The sequence below is a fragment of the Lampetra fluviatilis genome, chromosome 50 (assembly GCF_964198595.1).
Source record: "Lampetra fluviatilis chromosome 50, kcLamFluv1.1, whole genome shotgun sequence".
NCBI lineage: Eukaryota > Metazoa > Chordata > Hyperoartia > Petromyzontiformes > Petromyzontidae > Lampetra > Lampetra fluviatilis.
This window is the reverse complement of record NC_136324.1, coordinates 486,064-511,309: the sequence shown is the minus strand read 5'-3', so window position 1 is coordinate 511,309 and position 25,246 is coordinate 486,064. Positions and strand designations below refer to the sequence as shown.

The window sequence follows — 25,246 nt, the reverse complement described above, 5'->3', positions numbered from 1 at the left end:
CGAATCTGTGCATTGTTTGACGCCAAGAAAACGATGGCACGGCATTGCCGTGCCTCTTGCTTCACATCCGGACATTGTGCCAACAACGACAACTCACACATCTCGTGATTTAGCTGCAGGAAACAGAAAAATAAGCGGGTTAACTAAAAGCATAGCCACCAAATAAAATAATAAAATAACATCATCATCATCATACCGACCCAACCTCAGTAATTCAAGCAGTGCCCCCTCCCTGCATTGCTGCTGGGGAAGTTGACCGGGGTAGGTGCCAGGGGGTCTGGTACGTGGCGGTGTGGGGGGCCAGCCCGCGTGCCAGTACATCTCGGGGGCTTTCCGCACTAAACAACATTCATCCTCCTCCTCCTGCTGTCAACGTGAGAACACCACGAGTTTACAGTAATGATCATGATGTCACGCACAGACTGACACATGCGGTCAGGGCCGGCCCGAGGCATAAGCGAACTAAGCGGCTGCTTGGGGCCCCCTGGCCACCAGGGGGCCCCCGAATCGTTTTTTTTTACAATTAAATAACTTAAACAAGTGATATAAATGAATTAATGAATGAATGAATAAATGATTCAAGACAAGAAAATTCTGTCGACAACTGCTGCTTTGTCACGGCTCACGGATGTCACGGCTCATTGACAATTCGCGTGGGCGCGGGCGCGGGCGCGGGCAGGTGCGCGCAATTGTACGTCACGATAATAAATACGCCTAAGCCATGTCACAAAAAAGGACGTATCCCTCTGGTGCCGAAAAAAGAAAAAAGAAAAGGACCGAGGAGGAGAAAAAAGAGCGAGATAAAGGTATGTTTGCATTATTATTTACAGTATGTTTTGTGCAGCAGCAGCACAAATTGTGCTCACGTCACTTGAGGAAGCAGCTAGCTAGTCATGACTCATGATATTTTTATAAGCCATAAAAGTGGTAATATAACGCACCAGAGCTAAATCCCCGCCACAACAGTGAAATGTTATTAATATACATTTATCTAGGTAGTAGGTGTGTATTTCACGTTGCCTCCAGAAAAGCTAGGAAGGAACGATTTTGAGGTCATTGTTGTACAGTTGACATTGTTGAACCCTTGCTGTTCTTATGTTTGCTTTCATTATTTAAGTATCTTTTTTTTTGTAACATTCTATTTTTGATTAGATTAATGTTTGTCTATTTTGGTTTTATTTAAAAGATTGCACATTTAATGCACATTTGCAAATAATTTATTTAATATGTTTTTTGTGACCGTTTGTATTCAGAAGTTTTAATAAAAGAGTGAAGTATTTTAAGTGTTGTTTTTATTTTTTATTAATACATAACCTCACTGTATTCGTTTATAATATTCGCTATAACATTATAGTGTGACATTTGTGTCAATAATCTTCTAGCACAGATGAGTCTGCGTGGTGGGAGGGGGGCCCCCAAATCAAATTCTGCTTAGGGCCCCCAAGAGGCTCGGGCCGGCACTGCATGCGGTGAGATGGGCTAAACGTCTAACAACGATGGAGCGAGACGCGATGTGACTCATTGGCTCGTTGCGTTCTCTGCATCGTCCCCCCGGCTCGAGTTGGGGGGGGGGGCCTTGCGCTGCTTGGGGCCCCTTAAGTCTCCCCCCCCACCACCCCCCCACCACCCCCCACGACCCCCACCACCACCCCCCACCACCCCCCACGACCCCCACCTCCACCACCACCCCCCCCCCACGATCCCCACCCCCCGACGCCTCAGCCCGCGGCGACCCTGACACCCTGCGCTGTCTGCAGCCGCTCCGCGTACGAGGAAGAGCTATGGCGGAGCAGGGGGGAGAAGACGCCACGACTACAGTCGCCATCATCGGGAGGTAAGACGACGTGTGTCGATTCCTACTCCACAAGTAACACAACTCGCGTGCGCCCTGAGCGACAGAGAACAACTTCACAGCATGTGGACTGAGCCAGACCCGCCGTGTGTGTGTGTACATGTGTACACACACACACAGGGCGTGCACGTGTGTGTGTACGCGCGTGTGTGTGTACACGTGTGTGTGTGGTCCTCCCGCTGCTGCACACACCAACTAAACCACGCAGCCTGTAGACACCTGGCTACTGCACGGTGGTGGCCCACCCACGAGCACTGTCCAGGCTCAACGCCTGCTTAGCTTGCGACTGAGTGCCGCACTGTACACGCACGCGCTGCCGCACTGTACACGCACGTGCCGATTTTCAACTTTGCCGAACTCACAACCCACCATCAGCTGAGAATGTTCACGCGATTACAACAATTAGTGGCGCAGTGTTGTGATCATCACCGGTAAACAATGCTACGCAGGCAATCGCCACGTTGAGTCAATAACCAGCTGTGTTGACTGCCCCGTTCGTGAACTCTATAAACAAAGTAATGTGCAAAGATTAAACAACATTAATGTGAGGGGGGAAAAACATCCCAAGTTCAATGTCGATGTTGGGTGCAATGCGGTTACTGGAGTACACGTTCTTATAAAGTGTTATACTTCACATTGTATCGCTCTGGACATAATGTAATGTAGGTAGTGCAGTACAATGCAATGTACTTCACTGTATACAAGACCGAATATATTCCAGCAGTAACCAGACAGTGTTTTACGGTAAAACTAAACAATAAGACGAGATTACAGTAGAAATTACCACGGTAAAGTTACTCTGTCTGGCATTGCCTTTTGTAAGTGGGAGGCTTTGCCAATGGCATGCACAGGTCCGTTCGAGACTACAAACTGTTGTTAATCCAGCAGTGGAATAAGATACCGCTAGATCATGTACACACTGACAATTACTATCTCATGTACTACCTGCTAATGTGTGTGTAGCCAGATCAACGATTAGCCTCCCCAAGCCCTCGCGGGCCACGGGTAATATTTGACCATACTTCACCACTCTGGTGAGTGCAGGTCGGTGTGGGAGCGGGGTGCAGGCCACCGGTGGGCTGTGACCTGTTCGTGGTGCACAGTGGGCGCCCATCTGAGCGCGACCCAGGCTCGTGTCAGCTGAGCTTCATCCGAATTGTAACGGGACCTGGGTGACATTCAGGCCGACTCGGTCATTGGCGATGTACAAAGACAAAGATCCCAAAGTAGCCCAAACAGACTGTTGGGGCAAGTGCTGTTAGCGAGCACCTATTAAGGCCGGCACGGCACACGAGGGGGTGGGTGACCAGAACCACGCCCGGCGCCTTTGTCTCCATAGTGGTAATGTTTACCGCACACCGCACCAGGTCCTCATTTGAAGCTGAGTAGACCTAGGGGAGGCCCAGGGCCGGTTCAGATAATCGCCAACGGTGTTGGTGGCCGTGAGTGGGACTCGAACTCGGGTCACCGGGTTCGCAGCTCAGCGCTAACCGCTGCGCCACCGCTCCCCACGTGCACCACGTAGACCACGAGTCCACAAATACAATAACAAGACCAGACATTGTTTACAAAATTGGCAAACAACTCAATACGACGAGACATTGCTCCTTAATACAGAACGTCACGAAGCAGCTGTCCTTAATGAGCCGTAGGTTGCCGGCCACTGCCAATAGTAAACTGGACTCCCATGGTGAACTGGACTCCCATGGAGAACTGGACTGCCATGGTAAACTGGACTCCCATGGTGAACTGGACTCCCACGGTCAGGGGTCGGCAACTAAAATAACAAGAAGAACTTTTTTTTTCGAATTCGGTACAATACTCAGGATGTTAAGGGGCACAATGCAGCCTTTAAAACGCCACTGGATGCGGCTCCGAGTCCGCAGGTTACCTGTCCCCGAGTCATAGACACACCGAGTTAATGCAGACAGCCCCTTGCTTAATACACTGCAGCAGTGTTGGACTAAGGAAATCTATAAACAGTTGATGTCACACAGCGTACACTCCTATTTTCTATTCTAAAATTAACTGCCACTGATGCCGCACTTGACATGAATCTGTCGGTGTTTGTGACTCGGCAGATGTCGGTGCATGGTCATTTAGCACGTAGGTCAGACATCAAAGACAAAGATCCCCCGTATAGCCTTAACAGACTGTTGGGGCAAGTGCTGCTAGCGGGCACCTATGAAGGCCGGCACAGCACACGAGGGGGTGGGTGGCCCACACCACGCCTGTTCGCCTTGGTATCCCTCGTGATGTTTACACACCTCACCAGGTATTCATTTGAGGCCGAGTCGCCCTAAGGGAGGCCCAGGACCAGTTTAGATAATCATCACCGCTGTTGGCCGTGAGCGGGAATCTTAACTCTGGTTTGCCGGGTTCGTAACGCAGCGTAGCGCTGTAGGTGAGACATCACCCCTTGCTACACGGCATTGTGGTCTTGTACTACCGTTTGTCTCGCACTAAATCACTCGGCATGGGCCTGGTTTTGTCAGATCTCACGAGCTGAGTAAGGTTGAGCCTGGATAGTTCTTGGACGGGTGATCTCCATCCACAGACAGCTTGTCAACGTGCTTCGCCGCTACGTGCTGGGCACCAGAAGGGAGCGGAGATAAATCCACTGCTCCATTGTACTTCTTTGCTATTTGACCTCACCGACCCACACTGTCCAGCGTGGTGAAGTATGGTCATGATTATCTACACGGCATGGGGGAAACCCTCATCCAGCAACTCATCTGTTTAAAACATGAAAGAATTTGCATGTTGACAGGTTGGATGTGTATGGAAATTTCAGTGCTTTTGGGTTAAACTCTTAACTGATTAAGACACTTGTGGTTGGTGAAATATTAACAGTAAACTATTATTAGTACTAAAGTTGCATTGCATTAGCGTTGCCAGTGCCTCATAAGTGCATTGAAGGAATAGTGAATTCACACCTGTGCCTGTAGAGAAATTACGCTTGTTAAACATGTGCTTTAATTTTAACACGAGTGATTCCCTAATTGTGTTCTGTCATTTCACGAAGTGGTGGCACGTCCTCGTTCATGTTCGTCGGCAGAGTTTCACACTGCACCAGGGAGAGAGCCGAGAAGCGGACACCTTCAACAAGGCCTCGCGTGCCCTCGAGCACGATGCCCATACCCCTTCATGCTCAGTCAAGAATGCCACCCTCGGCAATGTATCACTCCCGAGTTAAACCATGTGTTGTTAAATGAAACTTCTAAATTTGAGATCATCAAATGCACAAGCTTAATATGTCCGGCATACCATATTGCATGAGAGACTCCTTAAGCTGCTGCCACTTCTCACGATTGTGAGACTACTCCACCTAGTACCTCCACACAAGCTGATTTCTTCATTCCGTCTCCTCGGTTGACGTTCTCGCGTCATGCACCGCGTGCCGTTTAAACAACTTTCTTTTTTCAAAAGTGGAATAAGCCAAATCAAGTGAAACCTTAATCTTAACTGTGATTGGTTTTGTTGTGCAGTTGTTGGTGGCTGTGCTGAGACTATGAACTCACAGCAATTGAAACTTCTGTTCAATGACAGGTTGTGTGGATATCATACCTGTCGACCCGTATGGATTACGTGTATTGTTGTACATGGAAATTGAGTGTTTGGGTCCATACGGCGTACAGCCGTTTCAATACGGGCTTTGTAAGATGAACGTTGAGATTTACAAGGGCACGGGGTGACCAATAAGGTCTGAGTTGGTCTGTAATGAGGTAGGGGGCACTGATAAGGGGTTGACAGTATGGGATATGAACCCAGGACCTCAGCGATACCGACCCGGTGTGCTGACACAAAGTAACCCCCCCCCCCACCGTCCATGACCAAAGTCGCTTAAACGCCGCACGTTCAAAGTGTTCAGTGACAGAAGCATCACATTGTCCTGGGCACTTGAGCCCCACCACACAGGGGCTTTGACATTACCGTGTTAATTTGTATTCATTAAGCTACTGGGCTGTTATTGTGTAACTTATTACGTGAAGGGAGATTTAACATTGACCATTGAGTTTGTAAACACGATGAATTGACAGATAGGGCCCCAGGTAGCGGATTTTATCTTGAAGTGTTGCTATTTTTGCTAATGTGTGCGTGTTTTTTTCAAAGATAGCCGTAAACACGCAGCTCTGACATTATTGCCCAGTCCACCACTGCTGGCAAAAGGGCCTCCACGGGAGGGAGCTCTAGTGATCTCCACTCGGAGGCTTTTGGCCTACTCTTCCACGCTTGCATGACGTCTTAAAAGAGGGTGGAGTACCCACACACTGCCCCATCACGCGGGACCCACCGATGGACGAACTGGCGGTACCAATTTACACCGCTCGGTGGACAGAGGTGGAGGAACGTAAGAGACTTGCCCTCTTGTGTGTCGCTGCTGCGCCAGGAGTTTGCACCGGTGACCTCTGGATTTCAAGTCCACCGTGTAAACGGTCAACCTGGGGCAGTTATTATCAAATACAAGAGCTGTATTTGCTCTTTAATATTATCAAAGGCTTTTTTTGTTATATTTTCCAGCAAGTTGCGCACTTCAGGTGGTGTTTGACGTCCTAAGTGAGAACTGCGACCCCCAGAGAGAGACGGCGCCGCTCCCACGGTCGCCCCCCCCCCCCGTGATCCGTGGATCAAACAGATCACTCGAGACGCCGGTGGACAGCAGCAAGAGCAGTCTATGCGTATGCTGTGGCAATCGGCCACACGATTGGCGTCACGTTCCTTCGCCGACCGCACGTGATGAACGAACCAATGTCTGCCTGCGTGTCGGTGTTGCGTGTCTTACAGCGGGCTAATTGGCCGGAGCTGGGCCATGCTGTTTGCTGCCGCGGGCTTCCCCGTGCGCCTCTACGACTCGCTGCCCGGCGTCGTGGAGAAGGCCCTGCAGGCCATCCGGTACCGAGATACTCGCCCCATAGACACGACGAGGGGGCATCGAGGTCACAAGAGCAGCACACATGTCAAGGAGAGCGAGGAGCGAGAGTGAGCCACGATCGGAGGGGAACGTCATTGACGAAGGCGTAAGAATGTAGAATTACCTTTAGAAGAAATCGGAATGCACTGGGTCATGGAGGTCATTGGAAAATGACGCTTACTAGGACTTTGCCAAGGATAGGGAGGTTTGAGAGAGGATCAACATCAGGCGTTTACAGTATTTGGCTGCTATACGTTCCACATGATAAGCCACTGATGAGCAATCATTGGTGGCCAGGTCGCTTCTGAACAAGAGCTACATAGCTCAGTGGCCCTTAACTCGTAAAATAAAAAGATGTTTTTTAAATCCCGCATTTTCTCTCTGTAAAAGATAGACAAGTTTGGACATACCGCGAGCTCGCGAGAGCTGCCCTCTGCTGGCTATTTTGGCCTCTGCTGGCATGCTGCACAGACTTGTTACAGGTGCTGGGAGTACCCACACTTTATCTCGCCCAATGCGACCTGCCAATTGATAAACTCTCATGTTCCCATTAACACTGATGGGTGGACAGAGGCAGTCGTGGGCAATTGTTGCAGCTGCCGTGCCGGGAGATTGCACCTAAGCTGCCGGCCTCTGGATCACAAGTCCAGTGCTAATCCGTGCACCGCAATAGCCTGAAGCAGCAGTATCAACTCGACAATCCTAGAGGACAGCTTCCCACTCGCCTAACACGTCACCACGTAGCCCTAACACGTCACGTAGCCCTAACACGTCACCATGTAGCCCTAACACGTCACCATGTAGCCCTAACACGTCACCACGTAGCCCTAACGTTACCACTCTCCTAACACGTCACCACGTAGCCCTAACACGTCACCACGTAGCCCTAACACGTCACCACGTAGCCCTAACGTTACCACTCTCCTAACACGTCACCACGTAGCCCTAACACGTCACCACGTAGCCCTAACGTTACCACTCTCCTAACACGTCACCACGTAGCCCTAACACGTCACCACGCAGCCCTAACACGTCACCACGTAGCCCTAACACGTCACCACGCAGCCCTAACACGTCACCACGTAGCCCTAACACGTCACCACGTAGCCCTAACACGTCACCATGTAGCCCTAACACGTCACCACGTAGCCCTAACACGTCACCACGCAGCCCTAACACGTCACCACGTAGCCCTAACACGTCACCACGCAGCCCTAACACGTCACCACGCAGCCCTAACACGTCACCACGCAGCCCTAACACGTCACCACGCAGCCCTCACACGTCACCACGCAGCCCTCACACGTCACCACGTAGCCCTAACACGTCACCACGCAGCCCTAACACGTCACCACGCAGCCCTCACACGTCACCACGTAGCCCTAACACGTCACCACGTAGCCCTAACACGTCACCATGTAGCCCTAACACGTCACCACGCAGCCCTAACACGTCACCACGCAGCCCTCACACGTCACCACGCAGCCCTAACACGTCACCACGTAGCCCTCACACGTCACCACGTAGCCCTAACACGTCACCACGCAGCCCTAACACGTCTGACGCTATTGGACAGTAAGTCCTCGTTTAACGCGGTTCCTGAAAAGTGCAGCGTTAAGCAAAAAACGCATTAAGTGAAAACAATTTCCTGTAAAAAATATAACGATAAACTTTGGCGACATACGATGTACGCACCCATAGTGAGATGGTGGGACTAATAACTGAGGATACGCCGCCGTGTTGCTGTATCATTCCGTGTATCACCGTCGCGCTCAACCACGCAGCTAAAGAGAGCAGTTGGTCGTCGACCGCTCAGAAACTGCGTTATAACGGAGCATCTGCGTTATAACAGAGCATCTTCCGCGTTATAACGGAGCATCTTCCGCGTTATAACGGAGCGCGTTCCGCATTATAACGGAGCGCGTTCCGCGTTATACCGGTGTGCGTTCCGTGTTGTGCGAAAAGTGTTCCCAAATGGGAGAACGCTGTGATAGCAAACACGCGTTGAGAGCGATCCCCCAGGCAAGAGACAATCTTCCCAACAGGGGGAGCCATCAACACAAATTGCAGAAGCTGACGCTGGTTGGAATGAACTGCTGTCTTTAAAACCATGGAACTATAATGGAATCTCATCACCGTACCACATCCACCGTTGTCTGTCTTAGCTGCCTGGGGTAACAAACACAGATGCGGATACCAATATAGCAGACGGAGACGCACTTTGCCTTTCACAGTTCAACTCGACGAACATTTACACTGATCACCTCTGCACAAATGCTTTATATGCACGCCAAATCCAGTTTTTATTTAATGTAACCAGGTATTGGCTGATTGAGATTCATGATAGATTTTCTGGCAGTTCTTATTGAACTATATCTATCAATAATATCTTTTACCCAGGAAGCCTTTCTGAGTGTAATTTTTAAGAGTTCCTACAAAGTTTTACCAATTACTTGAATGACTGATAGGTGGGAGGACTTTCGCGTACCCGGAGAGGACCCACGCATACGAGGAGCTAATTACACTTGAAGCTCCATACAGATTCAAGATTGCCATTGCGTTGCTGACATCTCCTGGCCATTCACAGCCCTCGCCCACAGCACCTGTCATGATATTGTTTCTATAATTGTGAGTTCGCCTCTGTATTGTCCACTCTGTGCGGTGTAAGCTCCACAGCTTTGACAACGGCTCATCGCGGTGATGTTTGCCTCGTCTAGATACAATCCACGATTTCTAAGCCAAAGGTGCCCGATCTATGCATGACGAAGCATGTGTGTCGTGTGCGCTTGCGTCTTGCCGCCAGGGAGAACCTCAATTCCCTCGCGGCATCCGGCTCCCTGCGTGGACCCCTGCCCGTGGACTCTCAGCTGTCTCTCATCCAAGCCGTCACCGATCTGTCGGAGGCGGTTAGCGGTGTGGATTACGTGCAGGTGAGAGCCTCAACCTCTCGTTCGGTGCGCGACCGATCCACACTCGAGCCCGGCACAGCTCAGGAGGTGCTAGGTTTTAGTTTTTTCCACTGAAGAAGTTTTTTCCACCGCCACCTCCGACTAGCACGGTTGGCTACGTATGGTGCGAAAGAAGTTCAACGTACAGACGGAAGTTGAGCCGTGCTCGAGTTCTTACACGCGTGTAAATAACACAGTCACGCTGTGTCAGACTTTTAACGACGTCACCTCTGGGCCTACTTGACCCCGAGCCGGATTCAGATGTTTTTGTGAGGCCAGCGCACCATGGTTTGGTTCCGGCTCGGCTCAGCAGATCGACAATGGAAAACCGTACCACGACGGCCCCGCTCTGGCCTGGCTCGGATGTAACAAGGGGTTTTCTTCTCTCTCCTTCCTCTGTTCCCTTCGATCAGACGCTAGGCGTTTTGAGATGCTGGGCACATTGAAGTTCCATGTCGATGCAGAAACCCGTCCCTACTGCGGCTCGTGTCTCCCTTGCAGGAGTGCATCCCCGAGGACGTGAGCATGAAGGAGGAGCTGTACCGGCAGCTGGACCCGCTGCTGGGGCCCGGCACGGTGCTTGCGAGCTCCACCTCCTGCCTGCTGCCCTCCGCCCTCTTCGCCGAGCGACGATACCCGGCCAACTGCCTCGTCTGCCACCCCGTGAGAGCATCACAAGAGTTGTGCCATCGTGTGCGGGTGGCGTCGCGGCTCAAACTTGCCAAGTTTGAAATATGACCCTCAAAATTTCTCATTCAGGAATATGCGTAGCAAATCATCGCGACCGCCTCCTCTGTGTACTGTGAAAGCTTGGTAAGACCCTCCTGAAAAATATCCATGAGACTGGAGGCATTTCCTGGATAAACGACCATCGAAGTGATCATGGTCTGTCATTAATATTACACGTTAGCATCATCATCATCGTCATGAATGGCACCGTCGTTACCAATGTCTTCGTCGTCGTTTCACCGGCAGTATAAACATCACGGCCGGTTCATTTCTCACTGGCATTGTCACCATTATTGTCGTGCCTGGAGTTTATTCACTGGCGGCTGAATTCAAAACGAAAAACACTTCGCCGCCATACATGTTGCTCGCCAACTTGACCAATGACAATATGACCGCTCTGTGTGCGTCCTCACGGGCGTGGTGCTGGCCACCCACCCCCTCGTGTGCCGCGCCATCCTTCATAGGTGCTACTCGCTAACAGCACTTGCCCCAAGCAGCCTGTCAAGGCTACGCCGGGGTGGGGGGGCGACCTTTGTCCGCGTTGGTCTTGCGCGTCTTCCTCGCAGGTGAACCCGCCGTACTTCGTGCGGCTCGTGGAGCTGGTGCCGCACGCCGGCACGAGCGCCGCGGCGCTGTCGCGGGCGCACGCGCTCATGACGCGCCTGGGACAGGCGCCCGTCACGCTGCGCCGCGAGATCCCGGGCTTCGCTCTCAACCGCGTGCAGTACGCCATCATCGCCGAGGCGTGGCGCCTCGTCCGCGTGAGCGCCGCACATCCACAGCCCGGTGGGGGGGGTGGGGGGGTGTGGGGTGGGGTGTGGATGGGTGTCGGGGGGGAGTGAGGGGGGTGAGTGGGGTTTAAAGGGTGAGCTCCCCTGCCTGATTCTCAGCTATCCCGTTCGAAATTCCCGCGGACTGTGTGCGACACTGTCGTTGGAGGTCGAGGAGCATCAACCATCACGGCATCTCCGGTCATCCTCGCGGCAGCGGCTTTTTGCTCGCCATCGAACAAAGACGGTCACTGCATCGCCCGGCGCTTTCAGATGTGGCCGTCTGGAACGCTCTTCCGATATTAGGAAGCCACTAGAGCTATGCACTTTTAAATCACCCAGATTGACAAATTCATTTCTTTAGAACTGCTTTTTGTGTTTAGTTTGTTGTCTATCCCCCTAACCTCCGATTAGCACGTTTGCCTACGTACGGTGCGAAAGAAGTTCAACATACATACGTACATGGAGGTGGTTGGACAAAATGTAAAATTTTGTGGGAATTAAGTGATGGGTGCCGCAGCCTTTCATCGTCTGCATCGCTGGTGAGAGCTAGAGCAGAGCGCATGATACGCACCAGCGGTTTAACATTTGTGTACAGTTTTTCAACTTTGACTTGTGTCATTCTCTCCTTGAATTTGTGAGTGCCCCATTTAAACGAGGCCATGCTTCAGGGATGAGAGAGACCTCGAGTCAGGATTTCCATGGTAGAAGTGGCGTTCGGCACAAAGATGCTGCCGATGGAACCGGATGAGCGGGGAATCGAAGTCGAGGCTGGTAACGGCCTCCTATTGAGTCTGCTTTTATATTCAGCGGATGCATGAATGCTGAGAGAGGACTGGATGTGGTGCCAATGGGTAAAATCATTCTGATGGAAAGAAAATAATCGAGGAAGTGTTAGAGTATGGTCTGGAATATAGAAGTCAAATTTGAAGAATTGAGAGAAAGCTAAATAATTGGGTGAGGTGTATGGTCGGAGGTGAAGGCTTGCAGTATGCAGTAGCAGAGAAGTCCATTTTGAACAACATCGAGATGGTGACATGTGTCTACTGGACATCGCATCAGGGGGACAGGCCTTACTGAAGGAAGCTCTGGAAAGAAGAATATTTGGGGAAGAGACCAAGAGATAGAAAAAGTAACGTGCAGCTCAGTAACTTAAACAAAGTGTGTCCTTGTGCTGAAATGAAAAGAAGATGCAAGATCGGCGAGGAGGGAAGGAACTTGAATCAAACAGCTGCCCTTAGGCAGAGAACTCAAGACGTGAATGACTGACGTGCTAAATGATGCAGTCGCTGCTGTTCAAGTGGAGAGTGATCTGTGTTCTTCTTTGACAGGGAGGCCTCAATCGACACGCACGTCTGCAATCCAGCACCGTAGGGGCGAGGGTTGGGTGATCACACATGCCGTGAAAATCCCTTCCCGTGATTGTCGAGGAACCATATCCTAGCTTGTCAGAAGATGGCAGTACAGCAAGTGGATGAATCTCGATATTTTCCCATCTGTACGCGAGTAGTGTTGCCTGCCTCGTTCGCACGCGCGTGGAGTTTCCCCGGGTACTGCGGTTTCCTTTCACGTGTATGAACACGCATTACATTGGCTGATAACATCTGAATATATAGAGGACCGCAGAGCTTGGGCACGGTGCTGGCACACCACTGGCCTGCTGCTGCCTTCCCTCTTGTCTGTGATTTCATCGCGCCTCTGAGTCGTTGGGTTTTTGAGAGTGAAATTATTAAAAATGTGACGCAGGTCACCACGTCATTGCAGAGTAACTCTGCAATGTAAAATGACATTTCTCCTGTTTCTATGACCCTCGATAATGATAAACGAATCTGACCAGAATCTTTAAATAATACCATCATTGTCAGCCGTGGATGGCTGCCACCACTCCTCCACATCCTGCGATGTGACAATCCGCCTAGAACCTGCACGCAAACTGATTTCATCGCTCCATCTCCTTATCGGTGGACGTCCTCTCGGACGCATCGCATTCCTTGGTGGCCACTCTGTCTCTACTCTTGATCGTCGGCCACTTGCCTTACAGCCACGTGTCCTGCCCAAGTCAGCTTACTGATGTTCACAGCTGGAACGACGCCATTGCCCTGCTTGCGCTCTCTAATGCTGTGGTTGCAAACCTTTCCGAACCTGTGAAAGACCCAACCGAGATATTCCTGGGTTTGATCTTCCACGAAGCTCATGGTCCACCCTAAACCGCATCCACTGCACAAACCACAGCAGTAGATGCGGATACCTGATGATGCACAAATGAAAAATGTAAACTCTACAGTGTGCAACTGTGGTTGTCCAGAACAGACCGTAGAACGTAGATAACGACGCAATGCCCGATCCACCAATACGGACCACCGCTCGAATTCTGAGCGTGCATCTCTCGGTGCTGCTTTGCGCACTGCCCTCCCACAAAGGAGGGCCGCCGTTGTGGTGGGAGCCAGCGTGGGTGCTCGGCACCGGAGGCTGCCTCTGTGGCGCCCGCGGGCGAGGGTCGCGACGGCGCCTGCGCGTTTCCAACGCGTCTCTCATTGTCGCGCTCGCTTCTCTCATTGTCGCGCCCGCTTCTCTATGCCTGGCTGGTCAAGCGTGCCCCGTAAGCCGAGCCCATCGCTTTGGCACGTGTTGGGTCGCTGATGATTAATTTACAAAGCATTGCCCCGTGACCCACGCTCTTTGGCAGCCTCTGCCCGCGCTCGCGATCCCCTGCCATGCCCGCCACGCCTTGCGCAGGCACTTTGCGCCCGTTTTATACTTTTGTGTTTTTGTCAGGAGTGGTGGCATGGCAGCCGACGCGCTGCCTTACGAACCCAGACACTTGGGTTTGATTCCCAGCCACGCTCGCTTTTAAGTGGTCGTCCGAACCTGTCGTGACCTACCTCTAAGTTGACTTGGCCTCAAATAAGTAGCTAGTTTGGTGTGTTAACATCACTGGAGAGATAAATATGTTCCACGCCAAATTTAGTGAACGTTCCCGAACTGAGCTCATCTAAGATGCAAGACCTTTATGGCCGTGGGTGTGTTAGCAATGGCAACAATGAGCGGAGCGCCGGGAAGCGAAGATGCAGCAAGTTGGCACGTGTCAGCAAGTGGGGAGCACAGGTGATGCATCTGCCAGTCATCTAAGGCAGTCAACCCATAACACCTCCTTTCAGTGAGACTTCGACACTTCACGTGGCTTCAAAGTGCACCTAGCCTGGCGCAAGTGGTGTAATGACATCACCGCCACTCAGTTGCGAATGGCGGCTGTTGTTGTTGTTGCCGTGACGAGCACAAGGTGCGTGTGTTTTTGTCAAACTTTCCTTTGGAATGCAGGCAGCCGGGGTCGATTCTGTCGGCACAAAAGCAATGGGTTGTACCATTCACCACCCATTGATCATTGCATTCGATTTTGCTGAGCAAGTAAAACTTTGCAAAAGATAATAGCAGCCTCGCGGCATTTACTCATACTCGCTGAAACATTTGTCAATGTTTAGCTTGAAGCCACATGCTTGTAGAGACGAAATGGCATGGGAGTGCTTGAAATCCATCGGCGCCTCGTGTATTTTTTTACACCGCGAATTGGTAGAAATGGCAACAACGGTCAGGTTAAACGTCATTTTCTAGATTACTTTGATCTCCTGATTAATTGAGAAAATTTCCGCGTAATTGACACTCGGGCACGGTAACGTGAAACGCCATCCGTTAATTGCGGAGTAAATTCGATCGGCAATACCGTCGCAAAAATATTCTGGAACTTTTAGTTCTCTTTTCCCCCTCTTGCATTTGTCTTGCGTTTCGGTTCATGATTATTTTATTGCGAGAGTGACCAATTCAGAGCGCGGATCAAACCGAGTGGTGAATGATTCGCGGATAGCAACGGACGACAGACGGTTTGTTTTCTCAACTTTTTATTTACGCAGAAGCTGCTGTGGTCTCGGTTGATGCCGTTAATCAGCGGCGGGCAACCTGCAGCTGCGGAGCTGCATGCGATGGCTCTTTCAGGACTGCTTCGTGACGTCATTTATTTAGGACCACCACCGTCTCGTATTGACATGCATTCCGGCTCTAGAAATATTGAGTTTTTTTACCGAATTGGGAAAAAAAAATATATTCTTGTTATTTTGTTTACTGACCTCTGCCCTATAACCTGTCGTCCGTGTCTTACTCGGCTCCTGCGTACGTTTTTTATTCGGCACCCAGGATGGTTGAAAGGCAATATTGAGTGTGGGTAATGTGTGTAGATTTGACTACGGTTTATAAATATTTTTTTAATGATATATGACCGGTAGATTTGAATTTTACCGTACATTTCGGTCACCCTTTTTTCTACTGCAAAGATTTTTTTTTTATCCATGCTTCGAGGATCATGTTTCTGTTTTCATAGCAAATCTGCCGTGCATTACAAAACAACAGCATCCTCTTGGAAATGAGCCCTGATGCATCGTGAGGCTCTTTTAAAATATTGCTTTTGGAAAGCGAGACTAAATAGCTGACAAAACTAAACTTTGCATACCGATGTACTTTAAGAAGAAAGTGTTTCATCGGTGTATATCACCCGCTGTGGTATTTGGATCAGAAACATGGACATTGACAAATAAAATCGAAGAGAAGCTAAAGAAGCATGGAGAGAACTGCACGCTTGCTGTGAGACAGTAATAATAATGCAACTCAGAGGCGCGGAGCCAAGCTCAGAGTCGCTCGAAAGCGTGGCTGTAGAGGTGAGTTCTTAAGTGTCTCTTGAAGGAGGCGATTGAGGTGATGCTGCGAATGTGCAGAGGGATCGCGTTCCAGACTGTTGGGGCTGCCACGAGAAGCGGCGCATAGACACGACCATCCTGGATCTTGGTATCAAGAGGAGGTCGTGAGTCACGCTGCGCAGTAACACGTGGATAAGAGAACACGTACAAATAATGGACATCACGTTGGCTGCCAAGAAAATAAAAATATGCTTGGGCAGGACACGTCGCTTGCTGGAATGATGACCGGTCATCGAGACGTACGGAGCAGTAGCCAAAGGAGGGAATTGCTCCTGAGACGACATCCACCACAGCGGTGGAGCAATGGGATTGCTCGTATGGAGCAGCTCCGGAGCGGCGTGCGGCTCTACAAGGACTACTTCGTGACCTCCTCTATTCAGGACCACCGTCTCCAATGCAACACGCATCGTGGCTCTTGAAATATTGAGATTTTTATAATTATTTTTTAAAATGCCGCTTGTTATTTTGGTTGCCGACCCCTGAACTGTCAAGAGTTTGTGACGGCTTGGGGGGGGGAGGGTGGGCTTCATCCAGCAGTGGATTGACCATGGCTGCTGCTGCTGATGATACTGAGTACCTGACCTCTACGGTTAACAAGCATAGTACCGCTTTGTGGAAGGTCAAGAGTGAATATTCTCGCGTTATCCTGGTCTCTGCCATAGCAATGTAGAATTGCCACTTCTGGCGTGGAGAGGTCGGCAAAGATGAGCTGTGCACAGCATCTGGTTGGGCAACGTGGCCACTGCTGTTTGGTGGCTTCAGTGATTAGTGTGCTCGAGGTAGTGACGCGGCATTGCAACATCTGCCGCATACGCTCACGGCGGTGTGTCGGTTCGCTTGCGCGTCGCTCCGTGTTCGCTCGCAATGCGTGCGTGCGAACTGGACACCAAAAATCTGGCTGCTCTTCACAAATCCCCGCGCGGTGTCTCCCGTGGCCACCCGCCACTCCCTACCCCACCTCCCCACGCATCCCCGACTGCCGGGCTCCGCTTTGTCTCCTGTCCCTCCTGCACCGCGCCGTCTTCATTAATTCATGGGTTTTCCACTCAACCCGATCTTCCCTTCAAAAGCCAGCTGATATGATCTCCCACATCAAGGTGGGCTTCGTAAATGCCAGAATCCTGTGTCTTTCATCCCTGGGAATCATCACGTGTGTGGATCGTCAGTGAGCCAGGAAGCATCTGTTTAAGTAGCCATGCGGAATTTGCCAATCGATGACAGCTGGCTCAAGGCAGAGGGCTTCAGGGGCCAGCGCATGAATGTGTGATGCCCTCGGTGGATTTACTCATAGAACTATTAAAATCTTACTCTTTACTCCTATTGTTTTGAATCATTATTGACGCAGTTTGGAAATACTTTGATAGCCATTTGTGAAATTCCAGAAATATTTTACGATAGGAATTTGCTCTTGACATGCAATTTCTTTTAACATGTAATCTCCAGCGAAACGTCGTACTCAAATTGTAAATGCTGTGGATCCACTCTTCAACACACCGGTGGGCTAAAGTAGTGAACTATTTGTCTTTTGTCAACGTGACACTTTTTTGCTGATTGGCCGTGTCGGGTGGTGGAGGGTTGCGACACATTTATAAATAACGCGATCTAACCAAAAAACCTTTATTATGAATGCAAAGGCTGTTCTTTAGAAAACAGAGTATACGAATTATGAAATCGTTTTGGCGTCACCCATTGTTTGATTTGCCACTTAACCCTTTCCCATTCCAATGACGTATGTGTACGTCATCATAAAAAAAACTAACTCCATCGGTAGGTCAGAAGACGTACCAAGACTCCCACAAGGCAATGCGGGAGGGCGTGTGGCATAGTTTCCAAGCCAAGGGGTATAATTGTGTGCATGGTTTTCCACAGGATGGGGTGATGTCCCCGGAGGATGTGGACCTCGTCATGACTGAAGGCCTCGGCCCTCGCTACGCCTTCGTGGGCCCCCTGGAGACCATGCACCTCAACGCTGAAGGTTTCCTCAACATCCACCACCACATCACCTCTTTATCCACTGCACAACCGAGCTACACTGCAACCGTGCCTGGCTAGTGCGGCACCCGCGGTGTCACGTTCGCCACGGTGGCGAGATGTTAACTACCTCGCCTGGTATACAGGAGGCCGTGGGTTCGATCCCAACCTCGATGCCTGTATATTTGGAGTTAGCATGTTCTCCCCGTAGTCACGTGGATTTTTCTCCGGGTCCTCCGGGTTTTCCCTCCATATTTAGAATCCGCATGCATTTACAGTATTTGGCCGCTATAAATGTCGACATGATAAGCCACTTTGTTGTATCATCTGTGGCCAGGTTGCTTCTGAAAAACAGCTTCATAGTTCAGTAGGCCTTACCGGGTAAAATTAAAATAGTTTAGTTTAAAGAGGTAATTTTTTCCACTGCAAACCGAGCCGTGCCGCCGACGTTGCGCGCAATGGGCAAGTCGAGGCGCGTGTAAACAACGGGGTGGCACGGTGCCCTCGCCGCGGACTCACGAAAGTCACGCGCAACTAACGTATCGTTCCGCCCGCCCCGTGGGCTCTGCTTAGCCCCAAGCTGCATCAAGACGCGTTGCGGGGGCCAGCACATCACGGTCTGATTCTGGCTCGGCACGGAAAACAGCCGGTGGGAAAGCCACCCTCACCGCAAGGGTCCCCAGCGGTGACTCACTTCAGATGCGCCAGTGACAGGGGGCTATCGGGCAGTGACAGGGGGCTATCGGACCAGCTTGGGCTTGTACCGACCGCTGCACGTGAAGCCGCTGTGATGGTTGGCCGCGCGCAGGCTTCAAGAGCTACTGCGAGCGCTACCAAGGCGGGATGACGAGCATCATGTCTGCGTTTGGGCCTCTGCCGAACTTCGCTGGGGAAGCTCTGGACACCATCGACCAGGTGGGTGGACGCGTTTGGACTGCCTTAACAAGTCGTGGCTCATTGAAATAGAACGTGAATGAATATTGGGAATTTCTTAACTTCCAAAATCACATCTAATACATTGAGCAAACAAATAATGGTTCTTTCAGATCGATGTGGTTTTTCATATTGGTGGGAATTGTCAGCGTAGTGGTTCGCGCACTGCATTACGAACCCGGCGGCCAACGTCCCTATCGCTGGCGAATATCTGAACCGGCCCTGGGCCTCGCCTAGGTTGACTCAGCCTTAACACACCAGATGGTTGTGTTCAAATCGTGAAAACTAAAAGTCTCTCAATGCTTGAGCATTGATGCGGTGCTCATCTCCTGCTTGTAATCCTGAGCCAGTGGTGGAAATTCCTCATCAATATGGCAGGGGAAGGCCGATCCATGGGACAACCACTGTTGACTTCCTCACAAAGTGGTAATCATTTTTATTGACCCCAGAAAGAGGGATGATGGGGGAAAAGACCCAAAACAACAGAGAAAAAAATAAACTTGTATGAATCTCTAGATTCCAATTTATATATAAATAATGAAACCGTGTGAATTTTAACAAATTCTTGCAGCACAGTTCCATGTTTGTCGTGTGAGTATAATAATATTTTTGTTTTTAATGACACATTCAAACTTTACCCAGTAGTGTTTATAAAAAAATATAGTTCCAGTTTCAACTTACACGTCCTTCAAACTTGGCGACAGGCCAATAAGGCAAGTCGGTTTTGCAAAGGGAGATTTGTGTAACTTTCATTTTTGTGATTAACATCGCAGTAATACTGATGGCCGGGAGTGGTGGTGCAGTGGTTAGCACACAGCATTATGAATCTGGCCACATAAGATCAGTTCTCACCTGTGACTAATACCTGTGGAAAGTGATATCTGGAAAGGCCCTAGTTGCTCTCTCCACCAACCTACACTGATCTCGTGGTGACGTATGATGTAAAACATTACTGCCAAGCCATTAGGAGGGCTTCATCTGGTAGTGGCTTGACGTGCAGCTGTGCCTGCAGTGCAACATGCAAATCTGACTTGCTGGAGACACAGGCAGAGGCAGATATATGAAAAGTTCAGATATGTGAACATCTGTAGAAAATCACGGTTACACGGCACGAATGTGTTACCGGATGAAGATAATGCGTTGCTTTAAATACGGGGAAGCTCTTGAGCGTGCTTCAAGAAGCGAGCGAATGTACGCGAGATTAGGAATACATTACCGCGCGATGTGTCAAAAGTTCGGATTTGGGAACATCTCTAGCAATTGGTGGGTACACCGTGCACAAATACAGACTGGGTGGGTGGTGGTTCATTGGTCAGGGTGGACCTGTGACGGTCGGATACTCTTCGTGGCAACGGTGACGCTTGACGATTTGATTTTGTAATTTAACGGTGACTGCACGCGCGATCGTTTAATGTGCCGCCCACCCACCACCCTGCTGCTTCCAGGCCATGTCCGCTCGCACCCCAGCCAATCAGGAGGCGCTGAGCGCCCGGCGAAAGTGGAGGGATGAGCGCCTGACGGAGCTGGCCAAGATGAAGAGTGCACAGCACGCTGATAAATCGTGAACGTCACAACACGCGTCGATGTGGTTGTCTTGTGGCCCAGGGCACGGAGTTCCTGGGTTCAAATCCAGGTTTCGGCCACCTGCCATTAAACTAAATTACCATGTGTAGCGAGTTGATGATTTCAGCCTGGTCCCCAGTGTCTGTACAACAAAACCATCGCTTTAAAGTTGCTTTTCCACCTAAATCGCCCACGCTTCATCTCCGAAATAAGCGTTTTTTGATTTGCTGACATTAAAATGTATGTGTCGAAGGTGGGCAACAATATCAATTGAAATTACTTCAGAAGTAGTTCTGTGATGTCATCTTCAGTGGATATCTACCACAGGTTGATGCAAGTTTAGCTGCAATCATTTCTGGATAGAAGCGTCTTTGTCTAATGGCAGGATGCCGGTATTACAATGAGAGTATAATTGGCAGAAATATTTTAAAAAATATATATAAATGTATATTGAAAATAAATGTGTAACATCAGTTGGCTGGGTGATTCAGGGTACAGAGGCTGTGTCAGAGCATTACGCTCAAACTTCCTCGTGTCCACTCTGGGTAAATGGGTCCTGGCGTTTCGGCAGTTCGTGTTTACCAACCACAAAACAACCCCGAAGAGATGGAAGATCGAAACCGTGATAGTCGTGCAAGAGCCAGACGTACAAGTGGCAGTGTCTCCATCGCAGCCCAAACTTACAAGATAGTTTCTCCCATTCAAGTGCTCATGACGCTCAATCCTGGTGCAGCCTGTCTGAGAACTGATGACGTTGAGGGGGAATTTGGTTGAGGGAAATGTCAAATTTACTTTTCTCAGGATATTTATATCAATCGCCCACAGCTTAACGCTTAATTGGTGAACCGTGTTTGCGTGCTTTTGTTTCGTAATGGCACGTGATGGGGAGTGGACTTGGCGCTAATTTCTCATTGGCGTCGTACACCGCGATTGCACAGAGCCGGCAGAGACAAGTCTGGGCGTGCGCGTTTGGGCGTTCAAATGCAGTGATCAGCCGTGATGAATTTTAATGGCAAATAACGTGAACCATCAGGTATGATGCCTCATCGAGCCTCTGAGCCCCGTCCCATGGCCTGAGAGAGCTGTTGTGTGCTGTTGTGGACATTTCGTGCCTGTGTGTGGGAAGCGGCTTGCAAGTGATCAGGAGCACAGCGGCACGGTTGCAGCAACCTGATTTACAAGACGGTGCTCTGTTGGCTGCGGGCTTGGGGCGATACTCGCTGACTCGTACCATGTAAGATCCACGGGAATGGCAGCGTCAGCGTGATTCATGTTGGCCATTTATTGTTTTGGAAATATTTTATTTTCTAACATTAAAAAATAACAAACGCAATCATAACTTTAAAAACATAAATAACTGTTATTACCCATTACATCAATCCTTTATATAAAAATTTTAATGGTTTGGTGGTGATATGACATCATTTTCTCAACCCTGAATTATTGTGTAAATGTGCATTATAAGCCGAACAGATTCGTACGTTTGCACTGACCATGAGACTCGTGGGCAGGCTTGTGTTGCGCTGGCTGAAGGACTGAAGAAGCAATGTTTGTATTGGAAATACAGCAAAGCACAACAACAATACTGATACAGATGTGAAATCCAATGCAATTAGGAAAGTGGTATCACGATGATCATCATCGTGAACATAACATTACATTGTGAATATATAAATATATATCCTGTATATCATGCCAACCCGAGTTGGCAGTGGTGCACAAGTAACAACCACCAATGTCGAACATCATTACACGTGGGATGTGCCTCCCCAAGGTCAGCTCTGCCCTAAATGTCATTGGTAGAATCCAGCAGATACACCAGTTAACGCTACTACTTATTACCGGACTTTAATTGTATGTGTTTGCATTCGAAATAAGGTGAATTGTAATTGAAATGTAATCTTTACTTTTAATACGAGTGATATAGACCTGAAAATAATCCAACAAAAGCGAATGCTGTTTTACAATGGAGTCACGCAGAGAAGAAATGTCATCATCACAGTTTTCAAAGTGAAAACCTGTGTCTCCATAGAAGAACCGCTATGCATGTGAAATGATAAACCGTTTATATTTCTCTCCTAACATTGTGGTTGTCTGTGTGCTCTTTCCACCCGATTCTAAATTGCTTTATCAGTGTCGTGATCTGAAGAGACTGCCGTCCGGATTCGCGCAGTGAGCAGTGTACCACCCTGTGTCATTAGATGGTGGCCAAGTTCATGTGATGGCTTTCTTGCGTAATCGATACTGGCTGGACTGACGTCGACTCACTGCGTATGGTGCGAAAGAAGTTAAACACTCTTTGGTTTTTTTGGTAAAGTCACGGAGGTAAAAAACATAATTAAATAAATGAAAACAACTAAATTAAATCACGACGTTTCAGGCGCAACACAAGCGTCCTTCAGGTGGGGACAACGTAGGGAATGCAGTCAGAAATATGCGAGTACAAGTCGGATTTGAAGCACGGCAGCACGAATTCGTCGGCCGTAGCTGACCACTTATAATACTGCTGGTTCTCATGACATTGTGTTCTCCGATACCAAGGTACTCTGCAAGCCTCCTGGATACTACCAAAGATTTGTCCATGAAGCCATCCAGATATACAAACATAGACATAACTTCAACCGAGAGGATGGATTCAAATTGAGCAATCATTGGAAGGATGTAATTACAAGTTAAACTTTATCTGCTGTGCAGTGTACTGCTAGACAGCCAGTTCAGATTTATTTTTATAATCATATCCATATTCCCAGTCTTCTACCCCCAGCTTCACACACTACCATCACCATTGCCATACGTTTTTCAGCTTGGGAATTTCTAATTTACCCCCCCCCCCCCCGGCAGCATAACAAAAGGCTGCTTAATCTTAGCTTATTGTATCTACTTCCGCCCTCTGCATCACAAAGCTTCAGTTTGAACTCCATGTGTTGCCTCCCAGCGCACTCCCCGTTCCTCACATCGTTGCCTTCCAGTCCACAGCCCGCCCACACACTCACCATGGCCCCTCCCCTCCCTCCATCCCCCGCGACTATATAATTCCTCGTCACAGCCATCTCTTAGACACACTTAAGCGGTTGTGCTTTCGCTACGTTGTTTTTACCTGAAGAAGGACGCTTGTGTTGTGCCCGAAACGTCGTGATTTAATTTAGTTTTCTTTTATTTTTTACCTACGTGACTTTACCGAAAAAAATAAAGAGTATGAATCCTTGCAGTCACGAAAGCTTCAAATCTAGAAGTGAAACATGTACACATGGAAACCGACTTCATTCATGGGTGGCAGCAGCGCCCCCGACTAGAACACTATACCTATCTAAATCTGTCTTCCGCGATAAGATTCGTGCAAATGTACAATGGATTCTTGTACGCCGGGGCACTTGACAATACCACAAGGCTATAGGTAACACAAAGACTTTGCTGGGAATTCAGTCTGTGCATGTACCGCCTGTGTGTGGCAAATCCACTGCTGGATCGGGGCCTATCTTGCTGGCAGTCAGGGTTAATTGACCATCCTGCACCACTCTGGCCAGGACAGGCTTTTATTATTCTTAGGTTTTTTTTTACGGTAAAGTCACGTAGGTAAAACATTTAAATTAATAAAAGTGAAATAAAACAAAATAAAAAATCACGACGTTTCTGAAGCAACACAAGCCTCCGTCTTCAGGTGGAACCGTCACAGCCACGACAGCTGTATCAAGTAAATGAGAGATCACAAGAAATACCACCCCGTATATATAATGGTTGAGGGGGGAAGGGCCAGGAACTGCACACTTTTTATTAATATGGTAAGGTGAGGCTTAAGACTAAGAATAGACTGCATAACAAAGGCTCTGTCCTTTGTTATGCAAATGCTCAGTCCTTTGTTATGCAGTCTATTCTTAGTCTTAAGCCTCACCTTACCATATTAATAAAAAGTGTGCCGTTCCTGGCCCTTCCCCCTCAACCATTATATATACGGGGTGGTATTTCTTGTGATCTCTCATTTACTTGATACAGCTGTCGTGGCTGTGACGGTTCCACCTGAAGACGGAGGCTTGTGTTGCTTCCGAAACGTGATTTTTTATTTTGTTTTATTTTACTTTTATTAATTTAAAATTTTTACCTACGTGACTTTACCGAAAAAACCTAAGAATATGAATCCTTGCAGTCACAAAAGCTTCAAATCTAGAATAGGGCTTTTATTATTTTATTATTTCCCTTCTACGTGACTTTACCGAAATAACCAAGAATATGAATCCATGCAGTCACGAAAGCTTTAAATCGAAATGTGGTGAAGGTGTGTTTTGTTGTCCTGCCCACCACACCTTGCCCCCCCCCACGCACCCCCCCCCCCCCCCGTGTTTGTGTGCATGGTGGTTGCCCATCCAAGGACCCACCAGGCTCAAGACCTGCTCGGCTGCCGACGTCTGATGCCATTGGGCACATGCCCCGTGACCTCGGCACAGAGGTCGCGGGATTGAACTCGGCAATTTAACTTGGGGGGCAAATCGTAGGTCGCCAAATGACTGTGACTTGCTTTGGACGTGTTGCTGGCTTGCAGCTGAGGAGGAGGACACCCTGAGGGACAAGTGTCGTCGCCAACGCGACTGGTGCCACAGGTTTTGGGAAGCAAGTATCTGCAGAACACGTGGTTTTGATGACAACCCGTGTACACTCGTTTAGACTCGGGGCTACGTAATCATCTTTTTTTTTTATAAATCCAAGTGAATTGAAAGGACTTTGGTGTGCGATGTGCGTGCATGACTGCTCGCACATGAACTCACTGTGTTGTCACTGAGCGTGTGTTGGCGTCCATGAGTTCACGACACCGTCGCCCTCGCTGTACATTCAGG

General features: G+C 49.3%; 1 protein-coding gene across 3 annotated transcripts; it reads left to right on the top strand.

Moving 5' to 3' along the window:
* Positions 1 to 262: 262 nt before the first annotated feature.
* CRYL1 (crystallin lambda 1) lies at positions 263 to 23,735 on the top strand. Of its 3 annotated transcripts, none has more exons than XM_078878170.1 (9): positions 263 to 374; positions 1,758 to 1,834; positions 6,638 to 6,745; positions 9,568 to 9,694; positions 10,214 to 10,375; positions 11,008 to 11,202; positions 17,823 to 17,928; positions 18,733 to 18,839; positions 20,303 to 23,735. In XM_078878170.1, exons 2-9 carry the CDS (start codon positions 1,782 to 1,784, stop codon positions 20,420 to 20,422), a joined length of 978 nt encoding a protein of 325 aa, XP_078734296.1. In that variant the 5' UTR covers positions 263 to 374; positions 1,758 to 1,781; the 3' UTR covers positions 20,423 to 23,735. The 3 variants fall into 3 exon arrangements, with proteins under 3 accessions (XP_078734296.1, XP_078734295.1, XP_078734294.1); XM_078878169.1 differs by having other exon boundaries at positions 327 to 434; XM_078878168.1 differs by lacking the exon at positions 263 to 374 and having other exon boundaries at positions 1,704 to 1,834.
* Positions 23,736 to 25,246: the final 1,511 nt, after the last annotated feature.